At 39.2% G+C, this 19532-nt stretch overlaps 1 protein-coding gene across 1 annotated transcript in view; it reads left to right on the forward strand.

Moving 5' to 3' along the window:
* RFTN2 (raftlin family member 2) overlaps window positions 1-17650 on the forward strand; it is a 66399-nt gene extending 48749 nt beyond the window's left edge. Inside the window, exons 8-9 of the mRNA XM_008687312.2 lie at window positions 3648-3726; window positions 16319-17650. Of these exons, the coding sequence (XP_008685534.1) occupies window positions 3648-3726; window positions 16319-16591 (352 nt within the window). The 3' untranslated portion in view covers window positions 16592-17650. The remainder of the gene's footprint in view (window positions 1-3647; window positions 3727-16318) is intronic.
* The last annotated feature ends 1882 nt before the right edge of the window (window positions 17651-19532 follow it).

Consider the following 19532-nt stretch of genomic DNA (forward strand, 5'->3'; position numbering starts at 1 on the left):
ACAGTTACTCAGTTAACTTTTTGGATGAAAATTGCTGTAGGGAATAGGAGACACAGGCCCTGTCCTCCGAGCATCCAGGGCATTTGAAACACTCTCTGGTCCTGTAATGACACCATCAGTCAAATCCTTTCAGAATCTGTGTTACAGGGCAAATATTCTATCCCAGCTCAGTAAATAGAATTACCTCAGGAAGGGCACCTGGGTGGCTCAGTTGTTAAGCGTCTGCCTTCGGCTCAGGTCATGATCCCAGGTCCTGGGATCGAGCCCCACATCAGGCTCCCTGCTCAGCAGGAAGCCTGCTTCTCCCTCTCCCACTCCCCCTGCTTGTGTTCCCTCTCTCACTGTCTCTCTCTCTGTCAAATAAATAAAATCTTCAAAAAAAAAAAAAAAAAAGAATTACCTCAGGAGCCACTGGAGACTGTGAGGCACTCACCCTGCCAAATAGTTGTCTGTCTGTAAGGCTTCAGACCTCTTTCCCTTAGTTCTACCATGTTTAGATTCTCCAGACCAAAAAGAGTTCCATATCTCACAGATGTTCTGAAAATAACAGGACATATTTTAAATCAGAATGGCCCTGGGGTGCCTGGCTGGCTCAGTTGGAAAAGCATGCAACTCTTGATCTCAGGGTTGTGAGTTCAAGCCTCATATTGGATATAGATTACTGAAATAAATAAAAAAAGAAAATAGAAAAATTAAAAATAAATAAAACTTAAGGTGAAAAAAAAATCAGAATGGCCCTCAGAAAACCAGGGACATAGCAGTCTCAGACATATTTCAAATTGAGGAGCTTGTTCTCAGGACCTCACCAAGAGATGGGAAGATGATGACCTTACCCAGTCTTACCTTGGCTTCTGGAGACTGTGCTAAGTTAGTCAGCCTTTGAGAAGCCCTCTCTGCATTTACTGTTTTACCCCATTAGGAAAGGTCGAGAAGCCTGCTCTATTTTTTTTTTTTTTAAGATTTTATGTATTTATTTGTCAGAGAAAGAGAGCACAAGCAGAGGGAGCGGCAGGCAGAGGGAGAAGCAGGCTCCCCGCTGAGCAAGGAGACCCTGGAATCATGACCTGAGCCAAAGGCAGACGCTTAACCCACTGAGCCACCCAAGAGAAGCCTACTCTATGTCAAACATCACATCCCTATGGCATTCAGACTTGCCCCATCCTATAATGGGCTGGAAAGAACCACTCTAGGTCACTCACAATCCCTACCCTGACATTCTCCTTTCTATTCAAGAAGAATAATTCTGCCCTGATCCCTCTTCATCTTTGTATAGTTCTAGGCCTGGTTCCCTCATGGGATTCTCTACCTGAATCACACACTTTGAACATTACCCAGAAACCTCCTCTGTATTCTCGGATACCCTCTCCCTTGACTTTTCTCTCTAGAAGATATTCTAGATTCTTTTTTTTTTTAAGATTTTATTTATTTATTGGACAGAGAGAGACACAGTGAGAGAGAGAACACAAGCAGGGGGAGTGGGAGAGGGAGAAGCAGGGAGACTGATGTGGGGTCCAATCCCAGGACCCTGGGATCATGACCTGAGCTGAAGGCAGACACTTAACGACTGAGCCACCCAGGAGCCCCGATATTCTAGATTCTGAGACATTTCCCTCCCACTTAACTTCACCCTACATTTCATTAAACGAATAGAAAAAGTAGAAGGAAATCATATTTGTTGTACACCTTCTAGTGGCAGGCACAGTGGAGGTCTTCATACACATCAATGTATTTGTCCTTCGCAAAGTCCCTGACAGGAAACAAAAGTCAGAGAATTTACAAACTTTGCTAAAGTCACCAGCTATGAGGTGGTATCATCAGCTATTATGGTAGAGTTGGGATTCAAACCGAGGAATCTTTGGCTCCAAAGCCACTGCCTTTTCCAGCGTATTCTGTACTTCCTAAACACAGACCAGCCCATTCTGTACACTGCTAGTCTCTTCCCTGTATGCCTACGTCATAACCCATGTCTCCTGATGATTGTTCCCAAAAGTTTGTACAGTTGACCCTTGAACAACATGGGTTTGAACTGCACAGGTCCACTTATAAGCAGATTTATTTTGATAAATATAGTACAAAACTGTAAATGTATTTTCTCTTCCTTATGATTTTTTCATAACATTTTTCTCTAGCTTAATTTATTCTAAGAATACAGTATATAATACATATAACATACAAAATATGTGTTAGTTAACTGTTTATATATTTGGCAAGGCTTCCAGTCAACAACAGGCTATTAGTAGTTAAGTTTTTGGAGAGTCAGAAGTATATGTGGATTTTTTTTTTTTTTTTTTTTAAGATTTTAAAGTAATCTCTACCCCCAACCTAGGGCTCAAACTCACAAACCCAAGATCAAGGGTCACATGCTCTACCTACTGAACCAGCCAGGTGCCCCCTATATGTGGATTTTTGACTGTGGTGGGGAGGGCGTTGATGCCCCAACCCCCATGTTGTTCAAGAGTCAATTATACTTCATACCAAGTCTTTTCTTCTAATCAAAGATAAGGTTAAACTAAAATGAGATTAGACTAGAAACATTCTTTTAAAAATAAAAATAAAAAAGAAGCAGTCTCTCATTACCACTTTGGGAGAAATTTTGCTATTCCTCAAAATTCAACAGTATCAGTACGTTTGGGATTTTCAAATGGTGGGGTTGACATATACCACTAAGGCCAGAGTTTCAATGTTGCATTTGTTTTCCAGAAAAAGAGCTCAGCATAAAATGCAGCTAATAGTGAGGTTTTGTTTGGGTTTTTTGCATAATAAAAGTCGTAACTGAGCAACATTAGCTACAGACACTCCTCCCCATAAATCCATGGAGACTGTGAAAAGCATTTCAGAGAAATACAAACCCCAAGTAGTCTTTGGCAAGGGGTAATTTGCCATGATGATAGTTAAATAAGGAGAATACTGAGCAGCTGACTACAAAGAAGCATCTGAAAATGAAACTAGCTGTGGCTCAAGTCCTCATCTGAAAATGTATATAAAATCTCTCACATGTGGCAGCCTAAATTGTTCTCTTCTTCTTCTGAGGCAAATTTGACAATGCATACCAAGAAGCTTAAATCATACCCTTTTGACCTAATAATCCTACTCCTGAGACTTTATCTTAAGGAAATAAGTCATAAGAATAAGGAAGACTATCCATATTTTACAGCAACATTATTTAAAATTTAGTGGAAAACTGGAAACAACCTAATTTTCCAATAATACAGGAAAGGCTTAATACATTTTAGTATCTTAATTCTTTGAGAGACTGCAGCTATTAAGAATATGATCACAAGTGTACAAACAAGGAAGGGTGTTTAGTGAAAAGCACAGAACACAGAAATGCAAATATGTAGTGTTTATAGAACTGCAGAAATTCACATGTTGATAAAGACTAGGAGGGGGCAAAAAAAAGATAAAAATACTTACATTAACACATTGAGATTATAAGCTTTAAACAAGTTTTCCTTTGGTAATAACTATATTCAGTTTTTAGGCATTTGTTCTTGTTTTTCCAGCTACAAGTTACATAGAATCATATTTCATGATTATTTTTGGATCAGAAGATTATATTACAAAGGATACATGTGGAATATTCTACCCAAGTATGAAATTGAGAATTACTAATTTGCAAATACTAATGCTATTGTTTTAATTTGCAGTGAAGGGAATTTGGCTACAAAGCAAGTTGTGTTCCTTCAGAGACCAGTTATGTGGAATTCAGCTACTCAAACACCAGAAGTGAGTAAAATTGATGCTTTATTAACTAAATGTTCTATTGAAGCATTTAATCCTTAAATTCTCATTGTAATTCAAAATGCTGAATACAGATGAGGAAATATGGACTTGATATGGAAATAGTCTCTAAACCAACATATAACAACAAAGGAAATGTGTCAGTAACTAGGTGACAGTTCTGAAAGGGATCAAAATATGTTACCCCAAAATTTGTCACGTGGGCAAAGGATTATTTCGAGCTGAAGGCAATTAAGAAACACAGACATAGGAGTAACTTTCCATCCTCCCCCTTTCAGATAAAAAACAGGGCATAAATTTCCCTTTTTAAAGATAACATAGGGTACCCTGGCTGGCGCAGTCGGTAGACCCTTGATCTCGAACTCACTCTGACTCTTGATTTCAGGGTTGTGAGTTCAAGCCTCATGTTGGGTGTAGAGTTTACTTAAAAAATAGAATCTTTAAAAAAAAAAGGTAACGTAAATTTCCATTTGTAAAGTTGTCCCCCTCTCCTGTATTAAGACTAAGAAAAGACTCCTACTAATCACCAGAGATGACTTATTGCTGGAGATGGCACTGACTTGAGTCCACATAAACAAACCTTACTAAAATAACCCTTACCTTCCAGTAGGTTCACCACACACGTACCTTTCCACAATCTGCTGCCCATAGAACCCGTAAGCCCTGTTCCTTTGTCTAGTCACTTTGCTAAAATCATGTATAAGCTCCCATGTCCAACTGTCTCTTTAGGTTTTTTACTTTTTCTCTGTGAAGCCCCCATGGACATCCAAAACAAACCTTTTCTTCTGTTAATCTGTCTTTTGTTAGTTTAATTTGCAGGCCTCAGGTACTGAAATAAGAAGGTAGAGGAAAAGATTTTGTAAGTGTACCTAATATTGCAACACAACATCATTAATCATCAGAAAAATGCAAATCAAAGCCACAATGAGAGATCACCTCACACCAGTCACAATGATTACTATTAAAAAAATAAGAAATAACAAGTACTGGCAAGGATGTGGAGAAAAGGGAATCCTTGTGCACTGTTGGTGGGAATGTAAATTGGTGCAGTCACTATGGAAAACTGTATGGAGATTCCTCAAAGAATTAAAAATAGAATTACCATATGATCCAGTAATTGCACTTCTGGGCAGTTACCGAAAGAATATGAAAACACCAATTTGAAAAGAGATATGCACCCCTATATTTATTGCAGCATTATTTACAATAGCCAAGATATGGAAACAGTCCAAGTGTCCATCAATACATGAATGGATAAAGAGGTTGTGGTGTATAGATATATGGATATAGATATATCTATATGTATATAAATAAATACTAGTCAGCCATAAAAAAGAATTAAGTCTTGATATTAGCAACAACATGGATAAATCTAGAGGGTATAATGCTAAGTAAGTCAGACAGAGAAAGACAAGTACCATATTATTTCAGTCATATGTGGAATTTAAGAAACAAAAGAGATGAACAAAGAGAAAAGAGACCAAAAAAACCCAGACTCTTAAATATAGAGAACAAACTGGTAGTTATCAGAGGAGAGGTGGGTGGGGAGATGGATAAAATAGGTGAAGGGGATTAAGAGTACACTTATCTTAATGAACACTGAGTAATATATACAATTATTGAATCACTATTTGTACACCTGACTAATATAGCACTGTATATTACTTATACTACAATTTAAAAATAATAATAATAAAAAATAAAAAGATTACAGATTATATGATATTCTCAAAATGATAAAACTATAGTGTGGAGAACAGATCAGTAGTTCCTAGCAATTAGGGGTTTGGGGAAGGGAAGTAATAAAGGGATCGCATGGGGGGTTTCAGGAGAGATAACAGAACTGTTCTGTGTCCAGTTGTGGTTACGCAAAACTATACATGGCTGTGGTAATTCATAGAACTATATATTTCTAGTATATAATAATCTAAAAATGAAAAGATTGCTTTATAAATCACATAGACTACATTTTTTATGTCTTTGTCCTTCATTAAATACTGTCCTTGGTAGAAACCAAAAGAACAGAACAGATTAACAAAACTAGGAGCTCGTTCTTTGAAAGAATTAATAAGATTGATAAACCCTTGGTCAGACTTATCAAAAAGAAAAGAGAAAGGACCCAAATAAATAAAATCATAAACGAAAGAGGAGAGATCACAACCAACACTGAAGAAATACAATTATAAGAACATATGATGAGCAACTATATGCCAACCAATTAGGCAATTTGGAAGAAGTGGATGCATTCCTAGAGACATATAAACTACCAAAACTGAAACAGGAAGACATAGAAAACCTGAACAGACCCATAACCAGCAAGGAAATTGAAGCAGTAATCAAAAATCTCCCAACAAGGGGCGCCTGGGTGGCACAGCGGTTAAGCGTCTGCCTTCGGATCAGGGCGTGATCCCGGCGTTGTGGGATCGAGCCCCACATCAGGCTCTTCTGCTGGGAGCCTGCTTCTTCCTCTCCCGCTCCCCCTGCTTGTGTTTCCTCTCTCGCTGGCTGTCTCTATCTCTGTCAAATAAATAAATAAAATCTTTAAAAAAAAAAAAAATCTCCCAACAAACAAGAGCCCAGGGCCGGATGGCTTCCCAGGAATTCTACCATGCATTTAAAGAAGAATACGTACCTATTCTTCTGAAGCGGTTTCAAAAAATAGAAATGGAAGGAAAACTTCCCAACTCTTTCTATGAGGCCAGCATGACCTTGATCCCAAAACCAGACAAAGATCCCACCAAAAAGGAGAATTAACAGATCATTAACAGACTGATGAACATGATGCAAAAATTCTCACCAAGATACTTGCCAACAGGATCCAACATTACATTAAAGGGACGATTCACCACAACCTAGTGGGATTTATTCCTGGGCTGCAAGGGTGGTTCAACAGGCGCAAGTCAATGTGATATATACTACACTAATAAAAGAAAGGACAAGAACCATACGATCCTCTCAATAGATGCAGAAAAAGCATTTAACAAAGTACAGCATCCTTTCTTGATTAAAACTCTGCACAGTGTAGGGATAGAGGGAACATACCTCAATATCATAAAAGCCATCACCAAAAAGCCCACAGTGAATATCATTCTCAATGGGGAAAAACTGACAGCTTTTCCCCTAAGGTCAGGAACACAGCAAGGATGTCCACTATCACCACTGCTGTTCAACACAGCACTAGAAGTCCTAGCCTCAGCAATCAGACAACAAAAACAAAGAGCATCTGGATCCGCAAAGAAAAAGTCAACTCCCACTCTTCGCAGATGACATGAAACTCTATGTGGAAAACCCAAAAGACTCTCCCCCAAAATTGCTAGAACTCATACTCAGGAATTCAGCAAAGTGGCAGGATATAAAATCAATGCACAGAAATCATTTACATTTCTTTTTTTTTTTTTTTAAGATTTTATTTATTTATTTGACAGAGATAGAGACAGCCAGAGCGAGAGGGAACACAAGCAGAGGGAGTGGGAGAGGAAGAAGCAGGCTCATAGCAGAGGAGCCTGATGTGGGGCTCGATCCCATAACGCCAGGATCACGCCCTGAGCCAAAGGCAGACGCTTAACCGCTGCACCACCCAGGCGCCCCAGAAATCATTTACATTTCTATACACTGACAATGAGACAGAAGAAAGAGAAATTAAGAAGTCGATACCATTTACAATTGCACCCAAAACCATAAGGTACCTAGGAATAAACCTAACCAAAGAGGCAAAGGATCTGTACTCAGAAAACTATAGAGGGATGCCTGGGTGACTCAGTCAGTTAAGCGTCTGGCTTAGGCTCAGGTCATGATCCCAGGGTCCTGGGATGAAGTCCCACAATGGGCTCCTTGCTCAGCAAGAAGCCTGCTTCTCCACCTGCCTGCCGCTCCCCCTGCTTGTGCTCTCTCTCTCTCTCTGACAAATAAATAAAATCAGAAAGGAAGGAAGGAAGGAAGGAAGGAAGGAAGGAAGGAAGGAAGGAAGGAAGGAAGAAAGAAAGAAAGAAAGAAAGAAAGAAAGAAAGAAAGAAAGAAAGGAAGGAAGGAAGGAAGGAAGGAAGGAAGGAAGGAAGGAAGGAAGGAAGAAAGAAAGAAAGAAAGAAAGAAAGAAAGAAAGAAAGAAAGAAAGAAAGAAAGAAAGAAAGAAAGAAAATGGTAGAACACTCATGAAAGAAATTGAGGAAGACACAAAGAAATGGAAAAACATTCCATGCTCATGGCTTGGAAGAAAAATATTGTTAAAATGTCTAGGCTACTTAGAGCAATCTATACATTCAATGCAATCCCTGTCAAAATACCATCAACATTTTTCACAGAACTGGAACAAGCAATCCTAAAATTTGTATGGGACCAGAAAAGAACTCAAATAGCCAAAGGAATGTTGAAAAAGAAAACCAAAGCTGGTGACATCACAATTCCGGACTTCAAGCTCTATGACAAAGCTATAATCATCAAGACAGTATGGTACTGGCACAAAAACAGACACATAGATCAATGGAACAGAACAGAGAAGCCAGAAATGGACCCTCAACTCTATGGCAACTCATCTTCCACAAAGTAGGAAAGAATATCCAATGGAAAATTGACAGTCTCTTCAACAAATGGTGTTGGGAAGCTTGGACAGCCACATGCAGAAGAATGAAACTGAACCATTTTCTTACACCATACACAAAAATAGGCTCAAAATGCATGAATGACCTAAATGTGAGACAGGAATCCATCAAAATCCTGGAGGAGAACGCAGGCAGCAACCACTGCAACCTCAGGCCCAACAACTTCTTGCTAGACACGTCTCCAAAGGCAAGGGAAACAAAGGCAAAAATGAACTGTTGGGACTTCATCAAGATAAAAAGCTTTTGCACAGCAAAGGAAACAGTCAACAAAACTGAAAGGCAACCCATAGAATGGGAGAAGATATTTGCAAATGTCTTATCAGATAAAAGGCTAGTATCCAAAATCTATAAAGAACTTATCAAACTTAACACCCAAAGAACAAATAATCTAGTCAAGAAATGGGCAGAAGACATGAACAGACATTTCTCCAAAGAAGATATCCAAATGGCCAACAGACAAAAATGCAAATCAAAACCACAATGAGATACCACCTCACATCAGTCAGAATGGCTAAAATTAACAACTCAGGAAACAACAAATGTTGCTGAGGATGCCGATAAAGGGGAGCCCTCTTACACTGTTGGTGGGAATGCAAGCTGGTGTAGCCACTCTAGAAAACAATATGGAGGTTCCTTAAAAAGTTGAAAATAGAGCTACCCTAAAACCCAGCAATTGCACTACCAGGTATTTACCCCAAAGATAAAAATGTAGTGTTCTGAAGGGGCATCTGCATTCCAGTGTTTATAGCAGCAATGTCCACAATAGCCAAACTATGGAAAGAGCCCAGATGTTCACTGACAGATGAATGGATAAAGAAAATATGGTGTATATATATACAATGGATACTACTCAGCCATCAAAAAAATGAAATCTTGCCATGTGCAATGACATGGATGGAGCTACAGAGTATCACGCTAAGTGAAAATAAGCCAGTCTCAGGGCGCCTGGGTGGCACAGCAGTTAAGCGTCTGCCTTTGGCTCAGGGCGTGATCCTGGCATTATGGGATCGAGCCCCACATCAGGCTCTTCCGCTATGAGCCTGCTTCTTCCTCTCCCACTCCCCCTGCTTGTGTTACCTCTCTCGCTGCTGTCTCTATCTCTGTCAAATAAATAAATAAAATCTTTAAAAAAGAAAAGAAAAGAAGCCAGTCAGAGAAAGACAATTATCATATGATCTCACTCACTTGGAATTTAAGAAACAAAACAGAGGATCACAGGGGAAGAGAGGGAAAAATAAAACAAGTCAGAGAGGGAGACAAACCATTGGAGACTCTTAATCATAGGAAACAGCATTGCTGGAGGGGAGGGGGTTGGAGGGATGGAGTAATTGGGTGATGGACATTAAGGAGGGCACGTGATATAATGACACTGGTTATTTTATAAACTAATGAATCACTGAATTCTACCTCTGAAACTAATAATACATTAAATGTAAATTAATTGAATTTAAAAAAACAATAAATCTTGCTCAAAAAAAAAAAAGGACTGTCCTTGGGTAATGAAATTCTCATGAAGTAAACGGTTAAAGCAGTGTCCTTTCTATCTTGTTCCTTTTATCTATTCTTATTTTTCTTTCTTTTGGAGGGACGCCTCTAAATGAATTCAAGGATGTGACATTCAGTAGGATAAGAGATTCCAACCAGGATTTTATCTCCATCTATAAATGTTCTCAACTTTCTCTTCCAAGATCTTTTCTTCTAAGATCTCTGGAATTCAAAAAAGAATTCCAAGATTCCTTTTTGTTTCTTTTGAAGACTCAAAACTAATCAAATTTTTTTATTACCTTAAGTCTCTATTTCAATTAAATTCTTCAGCCCATTTCCCTTTGATAATTATTTAAAAGAAATAAAGTTCATTTAAAAGTATTTAGTTTCCACTAACTCACCATTCAGTGGTGTTTTTAGGAGTAGAAAACAAAACATGAAAAGGATTCCAGGGGATGGGGTGCATGTGTGTGTGTGCGCGCACGCTCACATGTGCACGCACCCACATGCACACACAGTTTCTGCCACACTCTCCAGTCCTCATATTCTCATCTATAAAGTTTGGACAATGTTAGTACTTACCACAGGGTTGTGAGGAGGACTCAGTTAGAATACATGTAGAGGGCTTAACACAGTGCCTGGTCATATGAAATGTTGCTTTTGTTTTCAGTAGGAATGTTTTTCTTTCAATGCTAGATGATTAAACACTACAATAACTCTACGGAGAAATTGAAGAAGAATCTAGAAATTCCTAATGACCGTCCATTTTCTCCAGCTAAAAATTACCTTCAGCTAGTATGCAGGAATGTAGTGTATTAGTGTTTTTTGATTATCCAAAAAACATATATATGTGTATGTATATATATATATATATGGCAAAATATTAACAAGTTTAGAATTAGGTAATGAGTATATGGTGTCTGTTGTACTATCCTTTAAACTTTCTGTCTACTTGAAATTTTTCATAATTAGAAAGTTGGGGGAAATTAAGCTAAAAAGCATTAGTCATCAATAATTTTTTCATTAGTTATTAATTAGTAACTAATTAATTACTAAGATGCTACACCAAAAAGGCTCTTAAGGAATGACTTAAATACAACAGAAGGGTCTCTCTTGTAATCGTCTAAAGATGGGGAGGCCCTCTAGGGTGGGGCAAGGCTCTGCTTCACGACTGGTCAGCTCTGCTGCCCTCAGTATTTGGCTTCCGCCCCTGGACCCAGGGCTGCTGTCACATTTGTTGCTATGCCCAGCCAGCAAGAAGCAGGAAAGAGGAATTCCAGGCATGCTTCAAAGTCACATATTTCTTCTCGCATCCCATTGACCACAAGTGTCTGCGAGGGAGGCTGGGATATGCCGTCTGGGCAACCACGTGGCTGGTGCCAGCGTGAAATAGCACATGGCCAGCTAAAAATCGCAAGCCATTGACAGGGAGTTTTGTTATTGAAAGAAAGATGGAGAATATAGGGAGACAGGAGTTTAAAGTTAATGGTTCCAATTTTAATTTACTTTTCTTCTTTAGAGTCGTTTTACATTCAAATAATATTCTTGTCTTTAAAATATATCTCCAAGTGAATGATTTCAGGAGGCAAAGGCTTCTCGGGCACATCTGTTGAATCATTTCTCTAACGCAAACTAAGAAGCAAAGAAGCAGCAGCCAGAAAAATGTTCTAAATTAGATCTTTTCCAAAGTAGCTATCATAAAATCATACGAATACTAAGAAATATTTAATGTACACATTAACTTCTTTCTTTACCTTCCAGTGAGACAATTATTAAACTGTGTTCTTCCTTTTTCAGTCATTTGAAGTTGATGTGAAATTACTTAAAAATCATAAAGGTCATACTTTACTCATTAACTGTTAATATCCTCGACTGAAGTCCGTGTGAAATCAAATCAGCTACTACTGTAAGCTGAGGATGTTGAGTATCTCAAGGAGCATTAAGTAAAAATCAAGATAAAGGCATTTTGCTTTTATATTTAATGAGGTTCTTCATCTAGGGAATGCTTTCCACCCAAAGCAAATGGGCTTTTTCCTGGTGTGAGCAGAAGAGGAAGAATGGTCCCTGCTGCCACAGGGCAAGGTTCAGAATGGAGGGGCGCCCGGGTGGCTCAGTCGTTAAGCGTCTGCCTTCGGCTCAGGGCGTGATCCTGGCGTTACGGGATCGAGCCCCACATCAGGCTCTTCCGCTGGGAGCCTGCTTCTTCCTCTCTCACTCCACCTGCTTGTGTTCCCTCTCTAGCTGGCTGTCTCTCTCTGTCAAATAAATTAAAAAAATCTTTAAAAAAAAAAAAAAGGTTCAGACTGGAGAACAGCTCTTTTCTAGGAGACCCATGCTATTACCTTATTGGTGTCCGTCCCTTACACCCTCAGGGAGGGACAGCCTATGTATGTAAGAGAGGTTATTGGCTTCTAGGTGGGAAGGATACTGGCATAGCTTATAACATCAAAAAAGAGCGAAAAGAACCCTCAGGTAACGACACCAGAGATTCAAGGTTGCCAGGACATTCTCTTTCATCTGTTTGTCTCAGCTTCTATGTGCATATGTGCAGCGGGCTTCTAATAAGGTGAGTGTGACCACCTCATCAAAAGAGCTGCTTATGGGGCACCTGGGTGGCTCAGCCGTTAAGCATCTGCCTTTGGCTCTGGTCATGATCCCAGGGTTCTGGGATTGAGCCCCACATCTGGCTGCGTGCTCGTCAGGAAGCCTGCTTCTCCCTCTCACACTCCCCTTGCTTGTGTTCCTTCTCTCGCTGTTTCTGTCTGTCAAATAAATTAAATCTTAAAAAAAAAAAAAAAAAGAGCTCCTTTGGGTGACTGGGTGCTTCAGTCATTTAAGCATCCAACTCTTGATTTTGGCTCAGGTCATAAGTTCAGGGTTCTGAGACTGAGCCCCGCATTGGGCTCTGTGCTGGGCATGGGGCTTGTTTAAGACGCTCTCTCTCGGAGCACCTGGGTGGTTCAGTTGGTTAAGCGTCTGCCTTCAGCTCAGGTCATGATCTCAGGGTCCTGTGATCGAGTCGAGTCCCATGTTGGGCTCCCATCTCAGCAGGGAGTCTGCGTCTTCCTCTGCCTCTCCACCCTGCTTGTGCTCTCTCTCACTCTCAAATAAATAAATAAAATCTTTAAGGAAAAAGATTCTCTCTCTCCCTCTCCCTCTGCCCTTCCCCACCCCCCCCTCTTAAAAAAGAAAGAGCTTCTTTATCCTACAGTCCATATGGCAATCCCAGGGAAGGACCCTAGCTGGCTCTGATTAGGCCACATGCCCACACAGCAGCAGAGAAGAAAGTGGATAGGGAAGCTGGCTAGAAAGGTCGTCCACTACACCCTTTTCCTTCCCAGACTTGAGTGATTTTGACAAGCCCAAGCTGGGATGACCCAGGAACAAGTTCTATGAGCGAACAGGGGTGGTATCTCTCCACATTTCAAAACCTCTAACTCTTCCAAGCGGTACTAGAGTTACACTTCAGCTTGCAGTGGCTTCCTTATCCTCCCCCAAGCCTGAGACACATAAGGAAGAGAAGTCCTGAATGTCAACTCCACGTTTTTACTGCTTTATAAAACGTATTTTTTTAAGCTCTTCTTCTACTCTGTCCATCATTAACACTTTCCAAGACAACACTATGTCTTACGATTGCTGGTTTCATTATTTCCTTTTTGTTTTTAAGACACTGACAGTGAAAAATGGAAGCCAGAATGGTAGGATACCCTAAATTCAACTGACTGGTCACTGAGTCTCATGTATTTGAAATGGGTCACTCATTTTTAGCAAATGAGAATGATTCTCAAAATTAATATATTTTATCAAGAATGGCATTAGATCTGCATCCAGATCTTGGTATAATTTCCTCCAATTTTATAGTGACATGATCAGAAAAAACCGAGAAGATATATGAATAAGCCTGGCCATGTATCATGGAAAAGTCTCCTTACTGACACAGAGAAATATTCAAAATAGAGGGCTAAGTAGAAAAGTGCACTGTACACATCTATGTGTGCATATGCAAATACACGCATATTTAGGGAAAGAAACACTGTAAAATATGCCAAATTTTAACAGTGGTATCTCTGCAGGATAGGATTGTGGATGGGTTTTGCTTTTTTGTTTTTGTCAGATTTTCTACACTGAACGTGTATTATTTTTGTAACTGAAGGAAAAATGTATTTGGGAAACACACAAATCTTTGACCTTAAATCTACTCATATTTTTGCAGCTGTGGGTAATACAGTGTGCAAAGAATGAGATAAGATACTTGGGATCCAGTCTGAGACCAGCCATTCCCTGACCTTGGACAAATTCTGTCTTCCTTCTGGGCCTGCGTCCTACCTTTGTAGGATGAGGGGTTATAGTAGATGATCTCTCAGGACTGGTTGGGCTTCAGACTCCTACATTCTAAGTTATGAGAACATTGCAATTTGATCTGTCGGGGACGCAATAGCTATGCTGAAGATGTACTTATTAAGAGTCATATGGTAAAAAAGAAAAAGAAAATAGACTTACCATGCTAGGTACTCTGTCATCTTCTAATATTTGAAATTGACATTCGGTGGCTGCTCACTTATTAATACTTATCTAAAAGTAAATTACTAAGAATATATTATTCTGAATAACACCCACATTTTACTAAGAAAATTCTCATTGAGTATGTGAGAATTGGCCTCTACTGGCTGGCATACAATAAGGAATTTATTTAAAAATTTACATTTGGCCCTGTTGCTGTTGAGGAAGGAAAGATCCAGGCAGCCAAGTGCTCCCAGGCATCCCTGCCTTCCTATTTTCTCCCAGTCAACATTGAGAGGTCATTCAGGAGTGAATGCATTCTTTATGCACATGGTAAAGGGAGCCAGCAGTCAGGCTTGAGAAAGGAGCCCAGTCTGTCAGTACCCATCAGCCCTTCCTGCAGCCATAAGGCCATATCCTCACTGACCAGTGCCAGAGAGAATGTACCATTCTCAAATCCAGCACCCGAAGAATAAAGCTGTCAGGTTCCACTATTTGTATTAAATTCAATACTTCTGGTGAATGAGAATCAAAAGGAAAAGGATTTGAGATCTGATATTTGCATTTGGTGAATACAAGGGGGCCCATGGAAGTGTCACCACCGCAGCTATGTCTGACTCAGGACCACGAAGGCTTTTGTTGAGGCAGGACCCGCTTGTTCCCTTGAACTTGCCCAAGGACTCCAATAACTCGGCCAAGACAAAGAACTTTCAACACACGCCTTTCTATGCACCATGCTGAGTGCTGCTTCTTCCTATACAAACAATGTCATAAACAGTGGTTACGTTCCATGGTAGCATATTAAATCTAATTTAATAAAGCTTTTGTTTGCTTTGTGTATTTGCCATGAAAGCTAATAGAAAATACTCCTGTATTTTATATACTACAGTTCAACAGACCTATGGGTTAACAAACTTTTATAAGACCAGCCTGGGCATCTGATCTCTACATTTTTTTTTCTAAGTTTTATCATTGTAGCTCTTGCATTTAGGAAAATACAATCCTAGTTCCTAACTAACATATAAACGAACTTCCAAGAAATAAACTCTCTGTAAATTGGGAAATTATTGTACTTTTTTGTTTATCTTTTTAAATTTTATCTTTATCATTTTTTGTTTATCCTTGTTCAGATTTTTGTACCTAAGAGTATGGGATCATATTCTAAAATGTCACGTTATCAGTATTAAAGATGCCCTTGTAGGGAAATCTCCTCAGGAGTCTGAACATCCACCTGTTGAGTTGCTACCATTTTCTCCGAGATTTCCTTTTATTGATTTATATACCTTATTTGACTTGTTACCTTGGCAAAGACCATGTCCTCTTTACTCTGAACTGCACCAAGGACATTGTCAGCCCTCAGTAAGTATTTCACAGCAAAAACATCCACAGTTTATCAGAGAGTCTGCAGAAGGCGCTGCTCCAGTCTCTGAGCATTCCGACTTTGTCAGGCGGAAACGGTCCGTAGCAGGACAAGGAGAGTGGTCTGCTTGACCCAGGAACACACTCCAGCCATTCTTTCAATATAAACACGGTCAGAATTATTTGTGACTCCTCTGTGCAGTCTATTCCTACGTGAAATGGGTGTAAGGTGGCCGGTGAAGCACTTTTTCTGCTGTCTGGATCCCGACTAACACCAAGAAGAAAAATGGAACCTGTAATGTATTTCTACCCTACTTTGTTCCCCAAAGTATGATCTCAACAAGATTCTCTCTTGAGATACCACTGAGAGCCCAGACATGTACACAACCAACCTGTCAATGAGGAGAAGGATGAGCTAAGAAGCGACTAAGGGCTGTGAAACAGAGAGGGAGCTCATTCTTCCCTGGGGGGGCGGAGGGAATGTGAAGGGTGGCTCCGAGCTTGTCCTTGAACTTGAGCAGGATTTTGAAGAGAAGCAGGGAAAGGACATTTCGGACAGAATACAGTCTATGGTAGGTCAGAAGGACAGGAAAGCACCCATCTTTTTAACTCCTGGTTGCCAATCTCTTGTGTTTCAGAGGAAAGCCAGCCGGCATATAAGAGGTGAGGACAGGAACAAAGTCACCAGCAGGAGCATTGGATTGGACACAGCCACATCACAACCGGCAGAGAGCAGAAACCTGACTGAGGAGCGCCTGCTCTCTCCTTCGAGAGAGTGTTGGACGAAGGAGAGGCGGCCCACGCAGTACAGCAGCTTCTCCGGGTTGAGCAGCAGTGACAGTGTCCTACGGGAATTAGACGACGGACCGTTTGACCAGGAAGACGGAGTAACTCAAGTCACTTGTATGTGAGCAATGAAGTAAAGCAACAGAAGGCCCTGTAAATAATTATTAAAATAATTGCCAACTGACTTTATTGCATTACTTTATCTGCATTTATGTTAATACTTTGAATTTTTCCAGACTCAGGCTTTCCTCTAATCTGCATAAACTTTGGCTCAACCGCCCAGACAAGGAAGAATAACCAACATATTTGTAAATTTAGAATCATGTTTACACTTCTCTCAACTAAAACATCTGTTTAAACAGATGTTTCATTAGGTTATTAACCAATAATCTACTTCAGTTTCTCATGAATGTACAAGATGTACTTTTTTTTCAGTTCCTGGTGAGAAGACTAAATATATCAACCAGTATTTTGCCTAATTAGAAAGTTCTCAGAAAGTCAGAATCTTACTTAAGGTAAAAAGGAATCTCTCTCTCTTTAAATTCTTCTCTTTCACATACATGTAAAGGGCAAATTAATGAAATACCTATTTCCTGAATATAACAATTAATCCAAATTTTGTCTTTTTTAATGACATGTATATACAAAGCAAGCTCCTGTTTGTTAAAATATTCTTCAGAAACATCCTTTTTGTATGTCTTTGCTTTTAAAGAAAGGGTCACCATGTTACCAACCCCATCCTGACTCATCGAGCTTAAACTTTATTGCTTCAAATAGCCTAGAAATAGAGCTAAGGAGCATCCCTCAAAATTCAATATGAAAAGAACCCACAATCTCAACATTCAAAAACCTTAGTAAAATGAAAGAATTTTCTTCACTTTAAATTGCAAGAATAGAAAGGTACTACTCATAGCTCCATGTGTATGGAGACTGATCTTTTCCATTTCTGCTTTTCTTGCTCTGCTAATAGGGATGGCTTTGCCTTACCCAGCGTTTAATAGGTAAAGATTAAAACTCTACATAATAGAGGATTTTCATCTATCTATCAAAGGCTTACTTTGAAATGTGGGAATCTTCAAGTGAAACACAACCGACTTTGCCATTGATGCCTATTATCTATTTTTATTAGCATTGGTGTTGACATTATAAGATCATTTGAATAATAAAATGTCATTTGTTATTGGGCTATCGTTTTTTCTTTTAACACAAATGCTCATAATATGTTTTGTACATATGACAGATAATGTATTACATGTTATCAAATATATAGTGTAACTAAACCAGGACAATCTCCATGAAGTGTTGGTAAGATCAACATGGAATTACTCCACTTCTACCATGCAGAAGCATTACCTTTATAAGTATAAACAAACTGAAGAATATTTTGCTTAGTATTATTCTATGGAAATTGCTATCAACAATATTTGCAGAAATTTTTTTGTTTTGATTTTGAGATGAACCTGAGTCCCATATTCAAGGATTGGTGAGTTTTGGGTAGAAACAAACATTATTTCTGGAGCCCACAAAATGCCCTGAGTTATGAAACACAGGGAACGTTCTCAGGTCAGTGATTCCAGTGCCAGGATCTACAAGAGACTCCTGTGTCATTTTTGTCAGCATACAGAAGAGATCTGAAGTATTAAAAACAGAGCTAGAAATTTCTATTTCTAATTTAAAGGAAAACTCAGGGATAGATCACTTAATTTTTTTAATTTGTGTTAAACATTTTTTTTTTACAGTTTGCTTTTAAGTGTTATTTCTTCTTATTATAAAAACGTAGCTGTTACACCCTCAAAACCTATTTTATAAGCATTTACTCCTACAACTACCCTTAAGTTACAGTGAATAAATAATGACCAAGTGGTTCTAGAGCATCTTAAAAATAAATAAGTAGCTCTGAGTCTACTCTTTAAAAAAAAAAAAAGTAACAAAACTTGGACTCTATATGCCTAAGGAGTTAAATGTGACTAACCATTACCTACCAACTGTATATTTAGTTCTTTTCATAACACTATGTAATTCTAGGGGCCCTGTCATATGAATTACTAATACCTGTAAATTATAATGAAAAAGTATTAGGATCATAGATGTGGGTATCAAGTTCTCCCATTTTCCTTGGTGCAGTATCTCCAGGACTTCTGTCTTAGGTCTTAATGATCACCCGTTAGTTCCTTCCCATTTGGATTGAATGTCACCCTGTTATCTTCCATGGGCAACATTTTACACCAACTCCCCAGAGAAATCACCTCTGAGCTGATGAGCAGCTCTATCAATGTCACAACAATTTGCTTCAGTATAAAGTAAATGAAAAAGATAAACGGGCTTTTAAGAACCTTCAGACACCCATAAAAGCAGGAAGCAGAGCTATAGTCAATCCAAATCACAACTATGGCCAAATTATTTATCAGGAGCAGGTGTTTATACATTTGAATATAAAGGTCCCAGATGTGTTTTCATTTCTTTCATTCTGGAAGAGCTGAGAAGTGATCTCCTTTTCCTAGCCTTTCCTCACTACCTTGACTCCTCACCACCATTCCTTCGGGAAGGACTGTGGCTCTTTCAGCATCAGGCTAAAAAAGATTTCCTTCTCTCAAATCCTCAGGGCCCCAGAGTACCCATGTATGGAAAGACTAATCAACTGAGAATTCATATGGAATAGGTACTCAAAGCAGAATGGAAAGGACAAAAAAAAAAAAAAAGAGTATCTATGAACTGAAAGAGCAATAGAAATTACCCAATCTGAACAAGAGAGAAATAGACTTAAAAAAAAAAAAAAAAGAACAGCCCCTTCAGGGTTTGGGGCTATAATAAAACAACAAAAGATGTAATATACTCCCATCATTAGAGTTCTGGGGGGAGGATTAGAGAAAGCAAATGGGGTGGCTGAAAATTCCCAAACCTGGTCAGAGCAAACTTACAGATTCAAGAAGGTGAAACTAATCTTTAGTGATGAAAATCAGAGTAGTGGCTTCTTCTGGAGTTGCGGGGGGTGGGGGGGGATGTTGACTTGGTCCATTCAGGCTGCTGTAACAGAACACCACAGACTGGGTGGCTTTTAAACAATAG

This window comes from Ursus maritimus, unplaced genomic scaffold (genome assembly GCF_017311325.1).
Source record: "Ursus maritimus isolate PB19 unplaced genomic scaffold, ASM1731132v1 scaffold_1, whole genome shotgun sequence".
In the NCBI taxonomy this organism is placed as follows: Eukaryota; Metazoa; Chordata; class Mammalia; order Carnivora; family Ursidae; genus Ursus; species Ursus maritimus.